The sequence below is a fragment of the Magnolia sinica genome, chromosome 4 (genome assembly GCF_029962835.1).
Source record: "Magnolia sinica isolate HGM2019 chromosome 4, MsV1, whole genome shotgun sequence".
NCBI lineage: Eukaryota > Viridiplantae > Streptophyta > Magnoliopsida > Magnoliales > Magnoliaceae > Magnolia > Magnolia sinica.
Window position 1 is genome coordinate 24047473 of NC_080576.1, and position 20886 is coordinate 24068358.

At 38.5% G+C, this 20886-nt stretch overlaps 1 protein-coding gene across 1 annotated transcript; it reads right to left on the bottom strand.

Annotated features, from left to right (window-relative positions):
• Nucleotides 1-424: 424 nt before the first annotated feature.
• Nucleotides 425-13332, bottom strand: LOC131242800 (immune-associated nucleotide-binding protein 9). The gene is made up of 6 exons (XM_058241683.1): nucleotides 13212-13332; nucleotides 5955-6205; nucleotides 4388-4665; nucleotides 1993-2157; nucleotides 1774-1908; nucleotides 425-818 (listed from the first exon to the last, which is right to left on the bottom strand). The coding sequence occupies exons 2-6, from the start codon at nucleotides 6196-6198 to the stop codon at nucleotides 606-608; spliced, it is 1035 nt and encodes a 344-aa protein (XP_058097666.1). The 5' UTR covers nucleotides 6199-6205; nucleotides 13212-13332; the 3' UTR covers nucleotides 425-605.
• Between the last annotated feature and the right edge of the window lie 7554 nt (nucleotides 13333-20886).

Here is a 20886-nt window from a genome sequence, read left to right on the forward strand (position 1 = left end):
CCGGAAAAATAAAGAATAAAAAATGGATTAATATTTAAAAAAAAAAAAGACGTAAAAAATGGATTAATATTCAAGTGATCTTTCAGGCATAGCCCTACGTTGGAGCCATCATAAAAACAGTCTAGATCTCTGAACCAGTTGTACAGTCTCAAAATCCAAGTCTTCAGTGCATGCATGGATAATCAGGAACATGTGGCATAACCATCAGAATCCTGACCCTTCAATCACAATGAGCATATCTTATCGACCAGACTCCTGCCCATTCAGTTAATGGCTTTTGCCATTCGATGCTTCTTTCTACCACCGATTTTCAAGTAACCAATCAGATGGTATGGGTCATCTGATCAGTGAGATTCTGGAACCCACTCAACGAACAGTCGCAATCATGGACCATTGTGCCATATCAAGAGTTTGAACATTTGACTGAATATAAAGGACTATATATATGGAACTGTATAGTAGGGTAAATGTAATGCGGACTCGACATTTGACTAAGTATGCATACGACCTGTACATAAAACTACTGCACAAGGCAAAGCATCTAGTAATTTTAAAAAGTGGGTAGTGTCATGAGCATGTATTGGAGGCAAGAACAAAAAATAACATTATAGAATGGCACATCTACCACTTTCGGCCTGCTTTCGCAGGTCCTCAGTCTCCTGCCGTGCTCTCTCCAGGCTTTCCCTAAGCTGACGAATCTCATCGCTCGATTTCATTTGAGCCACGTGAGCGAGCTTTTCTGCCTCCAATCGAGCCGCTTGTTCTTCAGCCAACTGTTTTTCGAGCCTTTGAGTAGTCTCTCTTAGCTTTGACTCAACCTATTCATGAATAGGTCAATTGACTGTTAGCCATCGATTATCAAACGCTGCTCCAACAAATGCAGGTTCACATGACAAACAGCTAAAAACACAAGAGATCTATATCTAAGCACATATTTTGATCAGTTTCTCTCTGTCTATATAGATGGAACACATGTATACTACTGCTATGTCCATATAGATGGAACACATGTATTCGACTCCTCGTCTGTTGGGTTGCATTCACCCATACTCCAAATTTTGAAATGACCAATTCGCTGATTGGAGAATCTTCACATGATGAATAGAAACCGTGAAGGACCCTCTGCTAACCGTCCACTTGCAATCATCCAACCAACACATCCTTTGGGTGCAACCCATCCACAATGGAACCCGACAAATGGATACTTTGGATGCCATAAAAAATAAAATAAAATGTGTGTGGCCGCAGTTACTGAGATGGGAATGCTCGATAACTCAACAAAAATCCAAGGTTGAGTAGTGTTGCATTTACTAGAAGCACACATCCAAAATGGAAAAACGCAGAAAATAAACCCAAGAAGTATGAAGGGCATATTCTAGTTTTCTTGGTTTTTTTATATAACAACATGAGTGCACATGAACAAAAGCAATAAATCTACATGCTTTCAGACACACTACTGACAATATATTTCAAGGTCATCATCAAAAAGCCATACATGACAGTTTCAACCTGTTTCGTGTTCCTTTCTTTAGACTAGCACACCATGAAAGAATAATTTACAATCCTCCCTATGCTGAGGGCTTAGAATCCTTGTCTACATCTGGGGGTTTTTAGAAAGAATCAGTAGAAAATACAAACCACAACCATGGCAAGTCTATGTTGGGCAACTATACATAAATATGGGTCCCCCATTGAATATCAAAAACTTATGTAAGAGATCAAAAGGTACATCAAATGACAAGCAGAAAACAAAGGCAAGGCAGCTGAACATACCATCTCAGTTATTCGTTTGAGCTGCTCGTCATATGATCTATACATCTGATCCTTCAATTCTGATATCTCCTGTTTGGAGTACCCCTTCAAAGCCTCAACCTCTTCCTTTTGCCTATGCAACCTTATAGCTCCTTCCTGTTAAACCATTATTGCGTCAAAAATCACTTAATCCAGATTGTGAAAGTATCATCTTTTGTATGAATTAAGAAACATCTTCACCTTGAGTTCCTTGAAAACCTTATCAGTGTATGGACGTCCGCCATTTTCTTCTACGACAATGTGTACCAAGGAGAGTAGTTCTTGGACTTGTTCATTCCGCTTTGCTTCATCTCTAGTTTTGTTATCAAAAAGCACAACTCGGTTTTTACACAGCTGGAGAAGTTTCTGCATTGGCATCAGCAACAAGTATAAAGTGCAAGTATTAGCATCAGAAGGGCGTGTGCACGTAAAACTCATATAAGTGCACCATTGTACATGAACATGCAAGCACACACATCCATGCAAATTGAAACCCAGGAATTGAATCAAATATCCGAAGAGAATTTGAATTTCAAGAAAATGCACATTGAGAATAAGAGTTTCTGTTCTTCATGATCAGTAAGTATTGCTTACTCCATATAAGTCAAGAGAATTCTGGTGAATCTGATACATTAAACATTTCTAGCATTTCCAAGTTGACTACTACATGTGCCACTTACAAGGTTTGATCGATTGAGTTTTATGCTCTCAAACTCCAAATACTTGAACTAGAAAATAAAATAAATAAAAAGATTCCAACAAAATACCTGGAAACTGTGGAAAAGAGATTTCCAACATTCGTAAAACATCTCAACCAGATGTTATAGGGGATCTCAAACCAACAAATCAATAAGCTATCCCACAATCACAAATTAAGCACTTGATCAAAAATAACAATAAGCATCTAACATATAAAATAGATTAAAAGATCAATAATTGATCAAAGAAAGATTAGAAGATTAATACTTCAACAGATTCTTTGTGGAGTTAAAAATGGAACACTGGGACCCAAACCAATTGACTTCCAACAAAGAAACACCATAAATTTGATGAATGAGTCCAATAATATATAGCTTACTCGAGACAACGATTGCCTTGCATCTTGTACTAGAGAATTTTGAATATGGAAAAGGCTTAATGATTGCTGTGTCAAATCCACTTTTTTTTTTCCTTCTTTTTTTTGCTATCTAAACAACACAAAAGGAAGGTCACACCAATGGGAAGTCATTTTCATTTCCTACCTTTTTCTTTCTTTTCCTGCTGTCCAAACAGGCTGTAAGCTCTATTTCTTACCACATACAGTTACAGGAAAATCAGATCTGCATGCATACAGCACGTGTCAGCAGAGATCTAGGTCGTTCACCAAGTAGGGTGCACTTTAAACATGTTATATTCTAAAAATCAGGGTAGCACACTCATAAAGTGAGCAACCCATGTGAGTTGAAAACGGATTGTTCAAATTCTTTTTCCTGATGGCCCTTTCTTCTTATACAAGTTTGATCTGCCTGACTGGTGGACGAACACTATTTTTGGCCTATGGCATACTCACGGTGTATCCTGCTTGATGGATGGACTCCAGATCTCTAATACGTTTGTCTGCTTGATTTCTGGTTCGGGTGCCATCCCCACCAGATATGCCCTCATATATGTGGTCAATTGGTTAATTGGAAAGGATCCGTTTTTAATTCGATCGGGCAAAATGCCCTACAAAATGGGTGGTTATTTGATAGGCTTGATACTCTGCCAGCATATGACACTTGATACACAGGCACCCCGAAATGGTACCTGTGCATACATTAAATCAAACTAAAGCAACTAAATTGTAGAAAACTGTTGCTAATTAACAGTCCCAAAATCAGATTGGTAAATCAATCCTAACCTCTGATTTGTGGACATTACCTATTGAAATAAGACCACTGGATATTTTTCATTTTAAACTGTACAATAAATAACTACCAATCTGGTAACCAGATAATCAGACATAATTTTGGGTTTATTGTACATCTACACTGGAATCCATGATTTCGACAGTTTAATTTGATTTAATTGTATGCCATATATGCAATTTTTTAATTGTATGCCATCTAAACTGCATGTGTATCTATCATCCAACCAAGGCTATCAAACGAAGTGCTAAAAATGAAATTGTCCACAACCCAAAATGAAGAGAAAGAAATCAAATGTTTAAGATCATTGATCAATTTGATTTTAACTAGCCATTCACATGGCCATGGTTTGAATGCTCCCACTTCTCCTTCAAGCTTATATTCTCTCCATTGTATTGTTAAGTTTATGTTAATTGATTCATCAGTTTACACCAATATCTTATAACTCTATGCAAAATAAACCAAAATAAAACTGCATAGAGTAGAATAATGTGATTATTTCTTTGAAAGGTAAGAATAATGTGATTATAATTCTCTAATTTGAAAAGGGAAAAGTGAAAGGTTGAAAATGAAACTGTCCACAATAACAATAACAATAAAAAACTTCCTTTAGGTGTGTCCATGGTGCGGATAATGACGCTAACAATTATAAGAGGTGATCAACCAACTAGCATAGTGACTAGAGAAGTATTGAAAATGTAAAATTGGACCTGTAAAGGCTCAGGACACTCTCGACCCAGATAATCTTCCAATGTTTCATCATTCTCTTCGAGTTCATCTCCACCAGTGAATACTACAATCATGTAATCATTAATTTTATCTCCAAAAAAGGTTCGCAAGCTCTCAAATGCAGACTCTTCTTCTTTGGAAAAGCGAGTCCTAACTGAAAAAACCACAAGAACCGCATGAATCCCATCCTTGGCCAAATTAATACATTTGACGATCTCTCTGCCAATGAAATCAGATCCCGCTGAGAAATCAAATAGCCCTGCAAAAAGAATGCAACGTTTGTAATTCCCCAACACAAGCATATTAATACCATGACATGGTTTAATGAAAAAAGACCAGACACCAGAAGAAAAGGCCTGCTCCAGTAGTACCAGTGCAGTAGTACTAAGCAGATGCGAGCTCACATGATGTGTGCAGGACATCTGATCCAATCCATCCATCAGATGTGTGAGCTCATGCCCCCAACTTGAGAAACTCAGGTGGGCCACATCATAGGGTATGAGATGGGAGGGAACGCCCGCCCTTTATTTTTAGCAAACCCCACCTGAGTTGTAAAACAGCCTGATTTTGAGCCTGATGCTTCATCCAGCCAAATAAAGGGTCTGAATAGCCTGGTTTGCAGAGGAACTACATGGTGGACATCACATTCAAATTAACAGTAGACATCCAATCTCAACTTGTTCTCTTTGGTGTGCCCCACCTGAGTTTTTTGTTGGGCTTATTATTGCATAATGTATGTACCTTGAGGTCACGCATCTGATGGAATGGGTTAGATGTAATATATACATCACGTGGGGCCCACTTCTGTGCAATACCACCATAGATTACAGTGGTACCAGTACCACTGGAGCACGTGCCCCAAATGAATACTAAACTGTTTATCAGACTAGAATGACATTTACAGAAACGACCATATCAGAAAACTTTATCAGTGTCAAATAATGCACCTACATACTTTAAATCTTCTTTTTCAAAACAGTGATAAAAAGTCAGGCCACTGTGTTCAAGCCAAAGTGAGTACTTTGGGGGAAAAACATAAATGCAACAAAACAGTTACTTTAATTAAAGTGCCTAGAGAAGATAATAAATTAGTAAGTTAGCCATGCATAGAAAGCACCACAAGATCAAAGAAAGCTTCAGTCTTGAAGATCATAACTACATCTCCATTGAAGTGCTTACTTAATGAAAAAGAAACCTACTGATATACACTAATCTAGAGTTGTTAAACCCAGATGCTCCACAAGTGCCAACATGGCACGTGTGCATCAACTAGGTTGTTCATCAGACAGCCCCATGATTATGCCCTGGCCCTAAAATTAAGCACATCAGCTCATCAGGGGGACAACAGATGCATGTCAGCAAGTAGCATTCGTCTTCTACCAGAATCTTGCTATTGCTTTTTGCCATCATACAAAGAATACCATCAAACCATGAACTTTAAACCATTGCAACATATATTGTGTCATTACTGACTACCTACTAGGCTATTAGTTTTTATGATGCAATAAAAGAAAACAAGGTGTGACGAGATTATGCAAATAGACATACCAGGAGTGTCAATAACGTTCACGACATGACCATCTTTTAGAACAGTTCTCTGCAATTCACAAGTACTGGTAACACCTGAAGAACTGGCTCTTGACTTGAAAGCTTTCTGCCCAAGGATGCTATTTCCAGTCGCACTTTTCCCATTGCCCGTTCGTCCGACCAAAACAACAGTACTAACCGCGTTGGAGGGGGCAGTTAGCTCCCAATCATCATCCATCAAGCTTCCACCACGACTTCCACCCATTTTTCAACTGAAACAAATCAATTACATGCAAGAAATGTTAATTTTAATATGTAAAATTAGAAACAAAAAATGAGCAATGAGCATCACCATCTGTCTATCTCGTCATTACAGGAGAAAATTAAAAAAAAAAATTCTAGATGCAGATGTTGACCTGATGACAAAGCTTTTAGTGTAAAGTAGAGAAAAGCTGTCTTAATTGCAACTATGCACAACCCATGCATATAACCGAGTTGTAATTAATGGTGCATTTAGATGTTCAGTTGAATCGAATTGCCATACGTTAACCAACTGTAGAATAGAGGTGGCACCACTTCGATTCACAATGATGACCAGCCCCTAAATATAATCACACTCAGCAGAACTGTTGTTTGGAAACTGCTGTAGAGAACTAAATTCTCTTTCATAAACAACTTCCTCATCACCATTATCTAAGCCTTCCAAACTAATTGAGGCTGCCTGCACAAATTCTGTTCCGCAATTCCACTCTACCAACGACCATATCCCCAGTTAAACCATAGGTTATCAAATCTCTTCATACCGCCTCCACCCATGTACACATGGGCCTTCCCCTTTTTCCTTTCATAGCCTTCGACTTGAACCACTTCACTCCTTTAAGCCGGTGCAATGCTTGGTCTCCAATGCACATTGCCAAACCATTTAAGTCAACTTTCCCTTGAATGTGTTCATTTCTAATTCTATCCTTCCTCATCTTGCCACATTCATCTCAACATCCTCATTTCAGCTAAACTTGTTCTATGAACATGTTGTTCCTCCAAAATTATGTCCCATAAATCATGGTCAGTCTTATAGTTGTCCTATAAAATCTACCCTTTAGTTTTGACTGGTATGTGGCGATCATATAAAACTCCAAAGGCACATTTCCACTTCATCCACCCAGCTCTAATCCGATTAGCAAAATCCTTCACAATCTCTCTGTTCTCATGAATCACTGACCCAAGATATCGGAAGTCATCATTTTAGGTAATCCTTGACCATCAATCTTAACCAATTCCTCATTTCCACTCCTACCATTACTAAAATAGTATTTTATATGCTTTGCATTGTCCTAATGATTTTAAAACCTTAAGAATATAAAGCATCCCTCTCTAGTTCTTGCTTTGCATTCCCCCTCCCTTGTTTCATCAATCAAAACGATACCATCAGCAAACAACATACACCACAGGACCTTTTTCCTGTAAATAAGGCTAGCAGTGGATTGGGCTTGGGCCCAACAAAAACAAAATTTTGAATAAGGCCGGCCCATAGACCAGCCCAACTAGTTCAAAATCTAGGCCCGCACCCAGCCCATTGCCAGTTCTACCCATAAATGCGTAGTTAACTCGTCCATAACCAATGCAAAAAAGATACCAACTCAATGCCAACCCCTGGTGGAAGCCCAATGTAATTGGAAAATCACTTCTCTTCTATATTCTTCACATTAGTTACCATTCCCTCATGTATGTCCTTAACCATGTTTATATCCTCTTAATACTCCCTTCTTTCCCAAAACCCACCAAATTACTCTATAGGTACCCTAGAGTATGCTTTCTCTAAAACAATAATGACCATATGGAGATCCTTTCTCCTTTCACCAAACTTCAACAATTTTCTAGGTAAGAAAATAGCCTTGATGGTTGCCCTCCCTAGCATAAATCCAAGCTGATTTTCTTATACATTTGTCCCATGGATTCATCTTTGCTCAATCACTCTCCCAAAGTTTCATACTATGACTCACTATTTTTATCTCGCGATAGCCAGCGCATCTTTGTATGTCTCCTTTATTCTTGTAAATAGTAACACGGTATTTTTCCTCCATTCGTCTGACATTTTCTACATTCTTGTAATCTTGTTGAACAATTTATTCAATCAAAATAAGCCACTCCACTGTGCACTTCCAAGCCTCTACCGATATTCTATATGGTCTTAGGGTCGTCCCATCTAAATATTTCTCAAAGCTTTTTCCACTTTAAATATTATAAACCTACAAAAGTATCTATGCTATCCGGCATCATTTGAGTTTATGATTCTTTCTATACCTATATGCTCCTAGAGTGCTCATCACTTAACAAGTTTTAGAAATGACTTCTCCACCTTTCATTAATTTTGTCATATTAAGGACCTATTTGGATTAAGGGTAAACTAGGGAAAGCATTCAGTTTGTGCTTGCTTAGGAAGCGAAGAGAAAACTGTCTTTGCCTTTCACACCTTCTTTTAAATGGCTTTTTTTCTTTTCTTTTTTCCGGGGGATGGGGGGTGTCCATTATAGCATTTCTTCCCAAACACTTTCAAGACTTTTCTTTAGTAGTGATGTCAGTTTACCATCCGCTTGTCACAATTTTCCTTTCCCTTGCGTGTACCTAATTTACCCCCAATCCAAAAAGGCGATAACCAATACCCTTTGATCATTGCTCCTCATGCATCTAACATGATCTAGGTGCCTACAATTCCTCTGGACATCTTTCTCACCTTCTCTTGTCCCAAATCTATTATACAAGTCATCAAATGCCTTAAGTTTAGTCTCGCTACCACTCTTAACGTTCATTTTTGGCATTTCTATAACCTTCTTCTTCTTTTTTCTGCAGTTTTTGTCCCTTGTCAAGCCTTGTAACATGATCATTTCCCATTAATAGCCTTTTGGACCTCATCATCCAACCACTAAGTTTCATTATAAGAGTGTCTTTTCTCTTTAAATACTCATAAAACTTCTTTTGCCACTTTCTTGACACACTCAGCCATCCCATCCACATATCATTACTTTTTTCCTCAACATTCTACTTTCCTTCTTTAATTAATTCATTCTTAAATAACACCGACTTCTGTCTTTTTAACTTCCATCACCTTCTTCTTGGATGCCTATTAATTTCACTTACTTCCATCTCTTAATGTAAACATCCATAACCACTAGCCTATGTTGCAGTGTCAAATTATCTCCTGGTATAACCTTGAAGTTATTACATATTGATCGTTATGTCTTCCCAAGTAGAAAGAGGTTTATATGTCTAATAAATCACTTTTAATGATTATTAAATGCCCATCTTTCTTTTCTCAAGTATGTGTTTGCAATTGCAAGATCATATGCCATAGCGACAAGGATAGCATCTCCCATCTCATTTCTATTCCTAAAACCATATCTTCAATGTACCATTTCATTTGATCCATTATCGTTTACTACACAACCATTTAAGTCCCCTCTTATAATATCATCTCTTCATTTGGATTCCTTGAGTCAGTCCAACCACCTCCCCCTTGAATGGTCTCTTAATTCAATCCTATAATCCTAGTTGCATTGCATTTGCACTAATGGCATTGATCATCTCCTCTCCCAATAAAAAATTATTAATCAAAGCATATCGCCTACTTTCTTAACATCTACAACTCTATCCTTTAAACATTCTTCAATTTCTTAGCTTTTATCCCTTTTCACTTAGTCTCTTGTAAGAAAGCATTCCATGTGGCGAGAGGAATCCTATTCTTCTAGTCTAGCTTCTTCACCCGCAATCATCCAACATGCCGCAAGAACCCTTCCTACTTTCACAGCAACCAGGGTTTGTTGCAACATGTCACTTCTAAGGTATGTCATAGCCAACCATTGCCCATCTCTCACTGCACCCTGCCAGTGCAACGCATCGCTTATAGGGAACACCCTAGCATGAGCCTTAAATGCCATGTCAAGAATATTGAGAAGGATATGGCAAATTTTTACGCCAGCTGCCTACCCCACACAGTTGCCCATCTCTCACCGCACCCGGGTGCCAGTGCAACACATCGCTTGCAGGAAACGCCTTGGCATGAGCCTAAAATGCCATGTCAAAAGTACTGAGTAGGATATCGCAAAGTTTTACACCAGCAGCCTACCTGACACAACCCTCCTTCATCCAAGTTGGGACCAACAATGAGAATGCAAAGACGGACATTGACGGAGTTAAGTAGACAACTTGTGGATAATTAAATTCTCTTAATTAACAACTTGCAAAGAATACACACCGATCCAAAGCTCAAATGGTAGACTGAGTGAAGATAACCTTGTTTCAACACTGAGGTCTTGGTATCGATTCCCAAGTGCGGTGTGGCTAACAGTGGGATGTGTACTAATGTGTTAACCTTTAACAAAAAAAGTTCTCTTTTAGTTCATATATTTGAGAATAAATCATCATTAATGCTAGATGAACTGGTCACCCACAACCATGGCACAACTTGCAGTATCATACCATCTTTCCTATAGACATGCCACTTGCATAGGAAATCATTCCACAAATACAAGAACAAGAATAGGTCCTAGATCTATAGTGAAAGCTACAATTAAGGAGGTACTGACAGAACTCAAACTTCAGGTTTTTCTGCCAGTAATTACACTCTGAATTTGGGCAGAAAAAAACGACTGGCTGCCATGAAATTAATAAGCCCCAACATGAAGATCATCCTTATCAAGAATCAGGCTGATCCACTCACTAGGTGGGCTACACCTCTATGTTGAACCAGACTGTCAATTGCCCCTTAACTCCACTGGTGTAGCCACCTAATGAGAGGGCTGGCCTAAATCACCTAATTTTTCTGCCAGGTGATATCATGGTGAGGCCTATTGTTTCCGCTGATGTCCTACACAAGTTTCATGTTGGAGAAAAAGATGGTATGGTACCACAAGTTGTGGTACCTCGCCTATGGGTGATCAGCTCTCTACCGAGATTAGTCTCTCAATTAAGAGATAGCACAGCTATCTCAGGAGAAGGAGATGATATTTCTTTTTACTCCCTATACAAAGATGTACAAGTGTGAGTGTGTGTAGGGGATTAAAAGCTACCTACAAGCTACACCTATACTTATACCTCAAGCTATGCATGACGACAAGAAGATTACTTTTCTCAACATGCTTTCATAAGCATGGGGATCTAACATGACAAGTGCAAGCATGATACGCATCTATTACACTTGCATTTAACATGTCACCTCATGTTTATGCATGACACCTCATGTTTTGATAATAAACCAAGTAACCAAGCATATGGTGTCAGTACCAGTCTTGAACGCCATAGTTCCTCATTATAAATGGAGTGGTGCTAGCCTCACTTGGGTCATTTCCACTTTGTTGCTTGAATTATTGTAGTTCAATTCGAAGGAGCATCCAAATGCAGCCTAGGCTGCCTAATAGAAGCAAAAAAGCAAATATGCCAGATGGCAAAAGAACGGGAACCACTCTAATAAAGGGACAAGTAGGAAAATAAACAAAACAAAATCAAACCATTGAGTCCTGTACTGATTCAGACAAATTGCAATTTATAAGATCCACAATATCCTTAGGTTTTCCGTTTGTACAAGTGAAGCACATGGAAACAGCATTTCCATCATTTGTTTTTGTAAATTTTGTGGAAATGACATTTCCATTGACCTCCCATTTCCTGAAATAAGCCCATTTTTTCATTTCCTTGCCCCTACTTATTAAATGTCATTTCCATGAAATTGGGGAAAAGAAAAGGAAACAACCCCACTACAAAGTAGCTCACATGGTAGTCACATGTGCCACAACCATCTTCTAAGTGTCCAACATATAACCTTCAGAGCATGTGCCACCATGGCACCATCCATCTTAAAGCGCCATACATGCGCCACCGCCCATCTTTTAGTGCCTTGCATGTCAATGTGCCACACACCAACATATGCCACAAGTGCCAATGCGCACCATGGGCTGATCCATCTTTAAGCGCTTCACATGCATCACATGTGCCATTATGCAACTCGTAACATGTGCCGTGACCATCTTCAAGTACCCCACATGTGCCACCATCCATCCTAAAGTGTCATAAATGTACCAAATACCATATGTGCAATATTTGCCAACACCCATCTTCAGGTGCCCATCACGTCATATGTGCAACATGTACCATTCTCACCGTCAAGCACCTCATATATGCCAGTGTACCACATGCATCACTGTGCCACATATGCCATGGGCCATCTTCAACATACACTGTCACCTTCTGCCTCAAGTAAAATTTTCATGAAATTTTCATTTTTAATGGTGGAAAATTTTTCAAGAAAATCTTGTGAAAAAAAATCAAGGGAAACGGATTTTCCTTTCTCGTTGTTTTCGAGACAAACATTTCCTCAATTTTATTTTTTTCCATGAATCCAAACAGGCCTATGAGATCCACAGTATCCTCAGGTTTTCAGTTTGTATAAGTGGAGCACACGGTTCAGCAATTCAAGACAATTGGTATGTCCTGCCTTAAAATCGATACACCACACCCCAAAAATCTCCTCAATTGCAAATATTTAAACAAAAAGAATCTCCTGCATTGGAGATTCCTAACCTTACAAGTTGTGTCCGCAAAACAGACTTAGACTGTAACAGAAATACAGCAACTGTCCACATTTGACCAAAACAAACAGAAGGCCCGTGATCAATGGCCTGCAATCTTCCCAGTAGATTTTTGGGTTATCATGGCAGAGGCCAACATACCAACGGTCTGGCAACACCTTGTTACCACCCCAATCATGTTCCCGCAATCACCAACAGTGGGGCCCACATGATATAAACTTAAGATCCAGTAGCTCATCTGATCCAATTTGGTCAAAACCACATGATGGCCCACCAAAACGAAAAAAATCTTGCACAGAGAGACATTAACCCCACCTGATATCTGTGGATACTACCTAGGATCTATAATTTCCTTCGATTGAGAAACGAACAGTACAAAATTCTGCAAAACCTAATGACAGAAAAAAATAATAATAATAATAATAATAATAATAAACAAAAAAGACATCATTAGTAGAATCCAGAATTATCAAACAGATGGACTGCTTTCTAATCAAAGAGAGAAGACAAGTACAGAATCAGATGGATGCTGCTCAGGAAAAACGAATTCAGTCCAAAAGGGAAAGGAAAAACGACGAATTCAGTCCAAATGGGAGAGGAAAAGAGACTACAACTGAAAAAGAGCATTGATCCAAACGAATTTAATTCAAACGCAAACGAATTTAATTCAAATGCGAAGATAAGAAAGAGATTACTTAACTGAGAAGAAATAGCAATGATTTTGAAGAGAGAGAACGATCGCGAAATTCACTTACGACGAGGTGTGAAGAGTCTCTCTTATTACTTTTCTTCTTTTTCGTTATATAGCGGCCGACAGAGGATCAGGTGAGACCCCGGACTCACCGATGATGGTGCTGCGCTTACCGTGGGGCCTACCTTGATGTATGTTTCTTGTATCCATGCCGTCCATCCAATTTTTCCAGATATTTTTGGGTATTTTCAAAAAAAGGGTAGATCCAATTATCGTGTGGACCATACCATAGGAAACAGTAGTGATTGACTATTAATGGGCCACAAAATTTTTGGATCAAGCTAATATTTTTTTTATTCTTCATCCCGGCTTACGTTACATTATTAACCGATTGGATGGAAAATAAACAGTGAGGAAACATAAAGGTGATCCCTAAGAAGTTTTTAATGGTAAGGAGTTCATTCACCACTGTTTGCTATGATATGGTACATCTGATTACTGGATCCGCTTCATTTTTTGGATGATTCTATAAAATGATCTGGAGAAATGGATGGACGGTGTAGATACATAATACGTACATCAACGTGGCCCCACAGTAAGGGCTGCACCGTCTTGGGTGAGCCCGGATCTCATTTAGTCGGCTCCCGCTGTCGGCGTGTTGAGGTGAGTTTAAGCCCGATACGCAAAGCACAACCTGACCTGTTTACAGGCCAAAGGCAATAAGCCAAATCCCAGAACCTTGAGGAGCGGATTAGATGTGGCCGGACTCACCCAATACGGCCCGGTACCTACCGTGGGGCCACCTTGATCGTTTTAGGGCACGGCAACAAAAAATGAATCACATCTATACTTTATTTTTTACTGTTTATAAGAAATCTAATTGGAAAAAAAAAAAAACATATTATAACAAGGGAAAAATATAACATTTTAAATATAGTAAAAAATGATAAAATTATTTTCTAAGAAATCACATTTGAGATGATGATAAGACATGTAATAATTGGAATGAATTTAAAAGCAAACCTAATGGCCAGAAAGATATAGTGAAATGCAATTGAGTAGCTTAAAACGGTTATTAAGCCAGGTAGTAAGTTAAGAATGAAGCATCTAAAAAGTCATGCAATGTTAAAATGATTACAACAATCATCATAACATGAGAAACATTTATACGATCAATTCAAGGCTATAACATAACAATGAAGTAAAGCAAAGTAAATCGTTTTATACCGGCCAAACCAGACCAATTTTATCTTTTAATTGATTTTCAACTATTAGTCATTCACATTTATTAGTACAATCATTATTTTTACCTACCATTTACATTTCTTAGTGTAATCCACGATCTTATTAGAACTCGGTCATATACAATTGATTTCTGACGTATCTGCCTATCTTGGCGCTTGTGCTCGTAGTTGATTGATTTGAATTGAGCCGCACTTTTAATTCTAGAACGCTCACAGTAATCACGTGACCAAGTTTGAAATCGAACCACAACATAAGTTTGACATGCTGGTGGGACCCTCGCTTTGGTTAACTTACTGGTGCGACATCATGATTTGATCAATAAGAAATATGAATAGAAGAAGAAATCGTTTGTTGGAGTTAAACCATTAACACCAACCGCACCACCTCCGACTAAGGACGTATCGGTTCAAATGACCTTTGAATTAATCAATTGAAATACTAATCTGATGCTCAATCTCACTTACCATGAAGGGGTATTGACCTCTCAAACCACTTCTCTGGAAGAGATAACAGTTGAATTTCGATGTGCAACTAAGTATCTGTCATGTTCAGGAGTGTGGGAGAGCTCATGCAGAGTTGGAATATGCTAAAGCCGAGCATTTTCATGTTCAAACTGATAATGTTAACAGATGGATAGCTAACCTAATCGAGGCCATGCATCGGTTGATGATCATCATTATCGAAAGAGCACCCACGGTAAACGCAACACAATGTCGAAGTAAGTTATCTCAGTAACACGGCTCAGCCGCCATCGATATCTCCCTGTTATAGAACACACGTTCCATTCCAATTTAGGATGGATGAGACGCTCTAATGTCCGTCGGGTTCAGGCGACCAAAGCAGGAGGTCAAAAAATTTATTCCTGAAAAGGGAAATCAATATATACCTGAGGGACAACCCTTCATTAGGAATCCATCGTATCATGAAAGACAAAACTAGGTAGCCTTGAACAACCTCCAATGGTTGAATCATGTCATTTGAATCGTGATCAATTTATTCAGATGGTTTAAGAAGTAGCATGCCAAATTATTGGTTGTATTATCAACTCAGTCAGCCATAAACGCTGTTCGGAATGGATCAACCTACCGTCTTCGTCATCACAGGCGATTTTGTTGTTTTTCGATCAGGACCACCGAGTTTTACCAAGATTGTCGATTTTGTCGTTTCTCAATCAAAATGGTCAAGTTCAACCAAGAAGACCGAATTAGACGTTTTTTGACCAAGATAACTGAATTCGATCAAAATGAGTGAATTTATTGTTATTTCGACCAAGACGACCAAACTTGACCAAAATAACCATATTTGTTGTTTTTTCAACCAAGCTAACCAAGTTCGACCGAGTTGGCCGATTTTGATGTTTTCCAATCAAGATGGTCGAGTTCAATCAAAATGAACAAAAACTAACATTTTTACACGGCCGAGAAATCACACTTATTGTGTCAAACAACAAATTAACATTACATTCACTTTTTGCCAAAGGCGAAATGATTGGGGAGATATTATATCCTATTTTTTTACCGTTCTTAGGAAAACCTAATTGAAAAGAACACGTATTATAGCAATGAAAATATATAACATATTAAAGATTTTTAAGTATGCTTTTGGTGCTTTTTATGAAACTATAATCTAATACAATATCAAGACAATGAGCAACTGAAATGAATTAAAAAATAAACCAAGCGGTCGAGAGTCATCTAGGTTGTCGACTACGCGGCCAAGAGTCATCCAAGAGGTCAACTAAGCGACTGAGTGGAATGCGATTGAGTCGGTAACGAAGGCTATAGTGGTTACTAAGATAGGTGACAAGTTTAAAATGAAGTCTCTAAAAAGTCATGTAGTGCCGAAATGGTTACAACAATTGTTAAAACATTATAAGAATATAAATGAACAGTTTAAGACTATAAATATCAACGGAGTTCAACAAAGTAATTCGTCTCATACCAAGCAAACAAAACCAAATATATCTTTCAATTGACTCTCAATTATCAATAATTTATATTCCTTATTGTAATCCTTATATTTACCTATCATTCACATTCCTTAGTGTAATCTGTAGCAATAATCAAGTAATTGTTAACTTTAGTTGTTATTCGAATATATGTTCATACGTTGGATTTAGTGCGAGCATCAAACGAATTTCTTTATCTAGAGAGGCATTCTGTAGTTGTTCTCTACAACCGACTGTAAGAATTTCCTTTTCGTTTTGTCTATACGAAGAGAAAAAATCATTTTATACGGAAGGTAAAGGTGTGACCCATTTTCAAATGACAAACCACATCATCTGACTATCGCCTAGTCATCTTAAGCAACGTTGTGTAGGTGGCCGAATATGCGACCAATTTTATTGAAACTCAATCATATACAATCGATTTTTGACAAATCTGTCTATCTTGGTGCCTGGGGTTGTAGTTGTTCGATTGAAACTGAGCTGCACATTCAATTTTAACATGCCTGCACTAATTAGGTGACCAAATTTGAAATCGAACCACAATACTAGTTCTTAGGTAGACTATACTTCTATTAATGGGCCACAAAATTTTTGGATCAAACTTATATTGTTTTTTCCCTTCATCCAAGTCAATGTGAACTTATAGACAAGTTTGATCTCATACTCTATGGAAACATTACGGCAAGGCCACTATTTCCTATGGTAGGATGTATGTGAGTTTTGGATCAGCTTTATTTTTGACTGACCACCTAAAAAGATTCAGGAGACATAAACGCATGGATGTAGAATACATGCATCGAAGTATGCATGTGCACCATAATACAAAAATAAAAAAAAAATGTGGTAATTGATCATTAAAAACTTCTCACAAGCCACAAAAGTTTTAGATCAAGCTGTGTCCCACCTAAGATTCTGATTAGATTCTCAAAATGGATGGATAGTGTGGATTAAGGAACACACATCATAGTGGGTTTCACATTCAGAGAATCGCCCAAACCGAGCCTAGGTAGTTGATATATTATCCACGCCTTTCATATCCATGAATAGGTTGTGCTTGATTTCCTGGCCGGACCTGATTTTTCCTGAGCTCCATAGGAGAATAATATACTAGTGAGGCATATTTGTTGCTCTTGCGATTCAAACATAGGACCTCCTACTCTGATACCATATCAAACAACTATTTACTCCAAAAGCTTAAGCCGTTAGAGTGTGGTGTGTCAATGTATATAATGGGACTTTATCACTCCAACAGACATGGCATAAATGGGCAACCTAGATTTACATTGTATAGTTTCGTGAGCCTCACCCCAATGTTTGTATTATATTCACATGGCCCACTCATTTTGTGTGATCATTTTATACAATGAGACAAAAAATGAGGTAGATACAAACTTGAAATAGACCACACGACAAGTAGTAGTAGGGATTGAATGTCTGCCAATGAAAACTTCCTAATGTCCTTAGAAATGTTGGATCTTACACATTTTTTTTTAAAGACATGCCCTAAAATGTTATTGACAAAATAGATAGACAGTGCAGATATAACACATGTACAAAATGATATCTAAATGCATTTAACCAATGAAAATACTTTACATATTTATATGTTGGCAATGAAAACGGAAGAGAAATACTACATAAGGACAGTATTATATTCTACGTCCAAATACAATAGTAAAGATAATAATTATTATTTTTGCTACCCATTACAAAATTTATGTGATTTGATGTGATTCAAACTTGCTTAGGTCCCACTGTTTTATGATTGGGTTGCTAACAAAGTGTTTCTAGATGGGTGGAAACAAGGTGGGCCCCACTATTTATTACGTATTCCCTCAATGAGTGGATTAGGTATTTCTCGAGTAACACCACCTTAGTGGGTGTTACCCCCACTATGACCATCTGTTTTTATAACTCATTTATGGACGTCATCTCTATACTTAGGGGTCATTTGGCACCATGGATTCGAGGGGATTTGAGGGGGTTTCAAATCCCCTAGTTGTTTGGCAGCATAAAGTAATTGAGGTTTCAAATCCCCTCAAAGAGGGAGTTTGAAATCCACCGTGAGAGCTTGGATTATACCTAAAATCATTTCAATAGTTGCAGGTGTAACATGTGTGTCACTTATACTTAGAGTTGAGCATTTATGACCCGATCCGGTGGATCCGACCAGATCTGACCTGATCCAAACCGAACCGACGGCTTGGATTGGTGCGGATCGAGTAGGGCCAATTAGATCCGATCGTTCATCGGATCAAGTTCGGATCAATGGCCAATTCGGATCGATCCGATTAGATCCGATCCGATCCGCATAATGTACATTCAATAATATTTCTTGTAAATGTTGTCCACTTGAGATCGGGATATACCTCATTTTTTGTTTAATACCATGAAATGATCTAGAAAAATAGATGGACGGCATGGATGAAATAAATACATCATGGTAGGTCCACAGAGCACCAACCATCAACCATGGGCCGGTGGCAGGGGAGTAACCAATCCCTCTCTCAGCTCATGGCTCGAGCCTCGAGGTTCCATGCGGTTGACCTCATGGGAACTTCCCATAAGGTCGAGCTATGTGGGCCCCACCATGATGCGTGTCGAACATCAACACCGTGCATTTGATGGGTCCCCTTTAAATTGTGGGATATGCTAAAAATCAGCCGTATACTGAACTCATGTAGGTCATACCATCTAAAATCACGTGAAGACATTCCTAAAACATATAAAAGCACTTCGTGGGGGCCGACCTAAAATTTGGTTGCATCTGAAACTTGGTCTAACCCCGATCCGATTCAAAAACCCGATCCGAATGGATCCGGACCAACCCGACCCGACACGATTCGGAGTGGTTCTTATTAATAATTCTACCTTTTTCCTATGGTATGGTCTACTTGAGCTTTGGATATGCATCAATTTTGGGTTCAATCACTAAAATGATCTGGAAAAACGAATGGATGGCGTTGATAAACCACATGCATTCACGGTGGGCCCCAACAGAGTTTACTCGGTACGAATGGGCTAGTATACCACACACCAGCTATATAATATAGTTATTGTAGCTTATAGATATGTGTTGTGCGAAGACAAACACTGAGTCCTCCCAGTCCTTTCGTAGGAAGTTCCTGTGCTTGAAACTTAGGTGGGGTCCACCGTGATTTTTTTAGAAATCTACTCTGTCCATCCGTTTTGTGAGCTCATTTTAGGAGATGAAACCAAATTGAGAAGGATACAAGACTCAAGTTGGCCGTACTAAAGGAAAAGGTGGTTAGGAAAATTTCTACCGTTGAAACCTCCATAGGTTCTAGGGTGATGTTTACATGTCATCCATACTATTAGTAACGTCATTTGTATTGGGATGAACTGAAAACACAAATAATAGCATGATTTAAAACTTTGTTGGCCCCACAAATATTTCACTTGTGGACGTTCAATTATCACATTTTTGGCTTACTTGAGCATTGGATACAATTCATTTTTGGCCTCATATTTTAAAATGAACTTAAAAAACGGATGGGCGGAAAGGATTTCTTAAAAATACAACAGTGGGCCCCCACCTGGGTTCCTAGCATTCCTGTGAAAGGCTTTCACAGGAAATCCGCGTTCGTGTAAATACATGTCATGCAAAGACGAGCGGAGCCACACCTCGAGCTCTGAGTTGTACGAACAGCTCAAATTAGATCAAAATTACATGGGCCCACAATGATGTATTTATTATATCCATATCATTTATCCATTTTTCGTGATCATTTTAAAGCATTTGCAAAAAAGAAAAAGAAAAAATCATATCTAAAGCTCAAATGGACCACACCGAAAATAGCAGTGAGGATAATAATTTTCACCGTTAAAAAATTCGTAGGGCCCACCATAACGTTTATTTTCCATCTAATCTGTTAATAAGGTTAAAAATACATGGATGAAGAGGAAAAAACAAATTTCATATTAATCCGAAACTTCCGTGATCTCCAAAAGGATTTCAATGGTAAACATTCAATCCTCCACTATTTTTTGCAGTGTGGTCCAACTGATCTTTAGATCGATCTTATTTTTCGGCTCAAGCCTTAAGACGAACTCTTTAAATGGATGGACGATTTGGATATAACACATACCTTATAGTTTGACCCACAGACCCAACCCGATCCGATTCGATTTCCCTGACCGAGTCAGACTCGATTCGGGTCAGGCCAACCGTGCATCGGATCGGTTCGAGTCAGATATCCCAGACTCGGTCCAGGATCAGATCGAGTTCAGGTCAGCCCATGTAGGTTTCGGATCGAATCGAGTTGGACCCAATCTGATTAGACTCGGTCTGATGCCCAACTCTACCTATACTATCATTCTTTTGGGCACATGGCCCACTAATAATGATCAACACTGTCCAAACATTGTTCATGTAAATCAGCACTGTCCAAATATTGTCTAGCACCATCCAAACATTGTCCACGTAAATCAACAATTAAAATTTGTTGGTTAGTCACTCGGACATGACCT

Coding starts and splice junctions, on each gene's coding strand:
- LOC131242800 (XM_058241683.1), bottom strand. CDS start 6,198: ATGGGTGGAAGTCGTGGTGGAAGCTTGATGGATGATGATTGGGAGCTA. Junction 1,909..1,992: donor AGGTTTTCAAGGAACTCAAG/GTGAAGATGTTT, acceptor ATGGTTTAACAG/GAAGGAGCTATAAGGTTGCA. Junction 819..1,773: donor TCAAACGAATAACTGAGATG/GTATGTTCAGCT, acceptor ATTCATGAATAG/GTTGAGTCAAAGCTAAGAGA.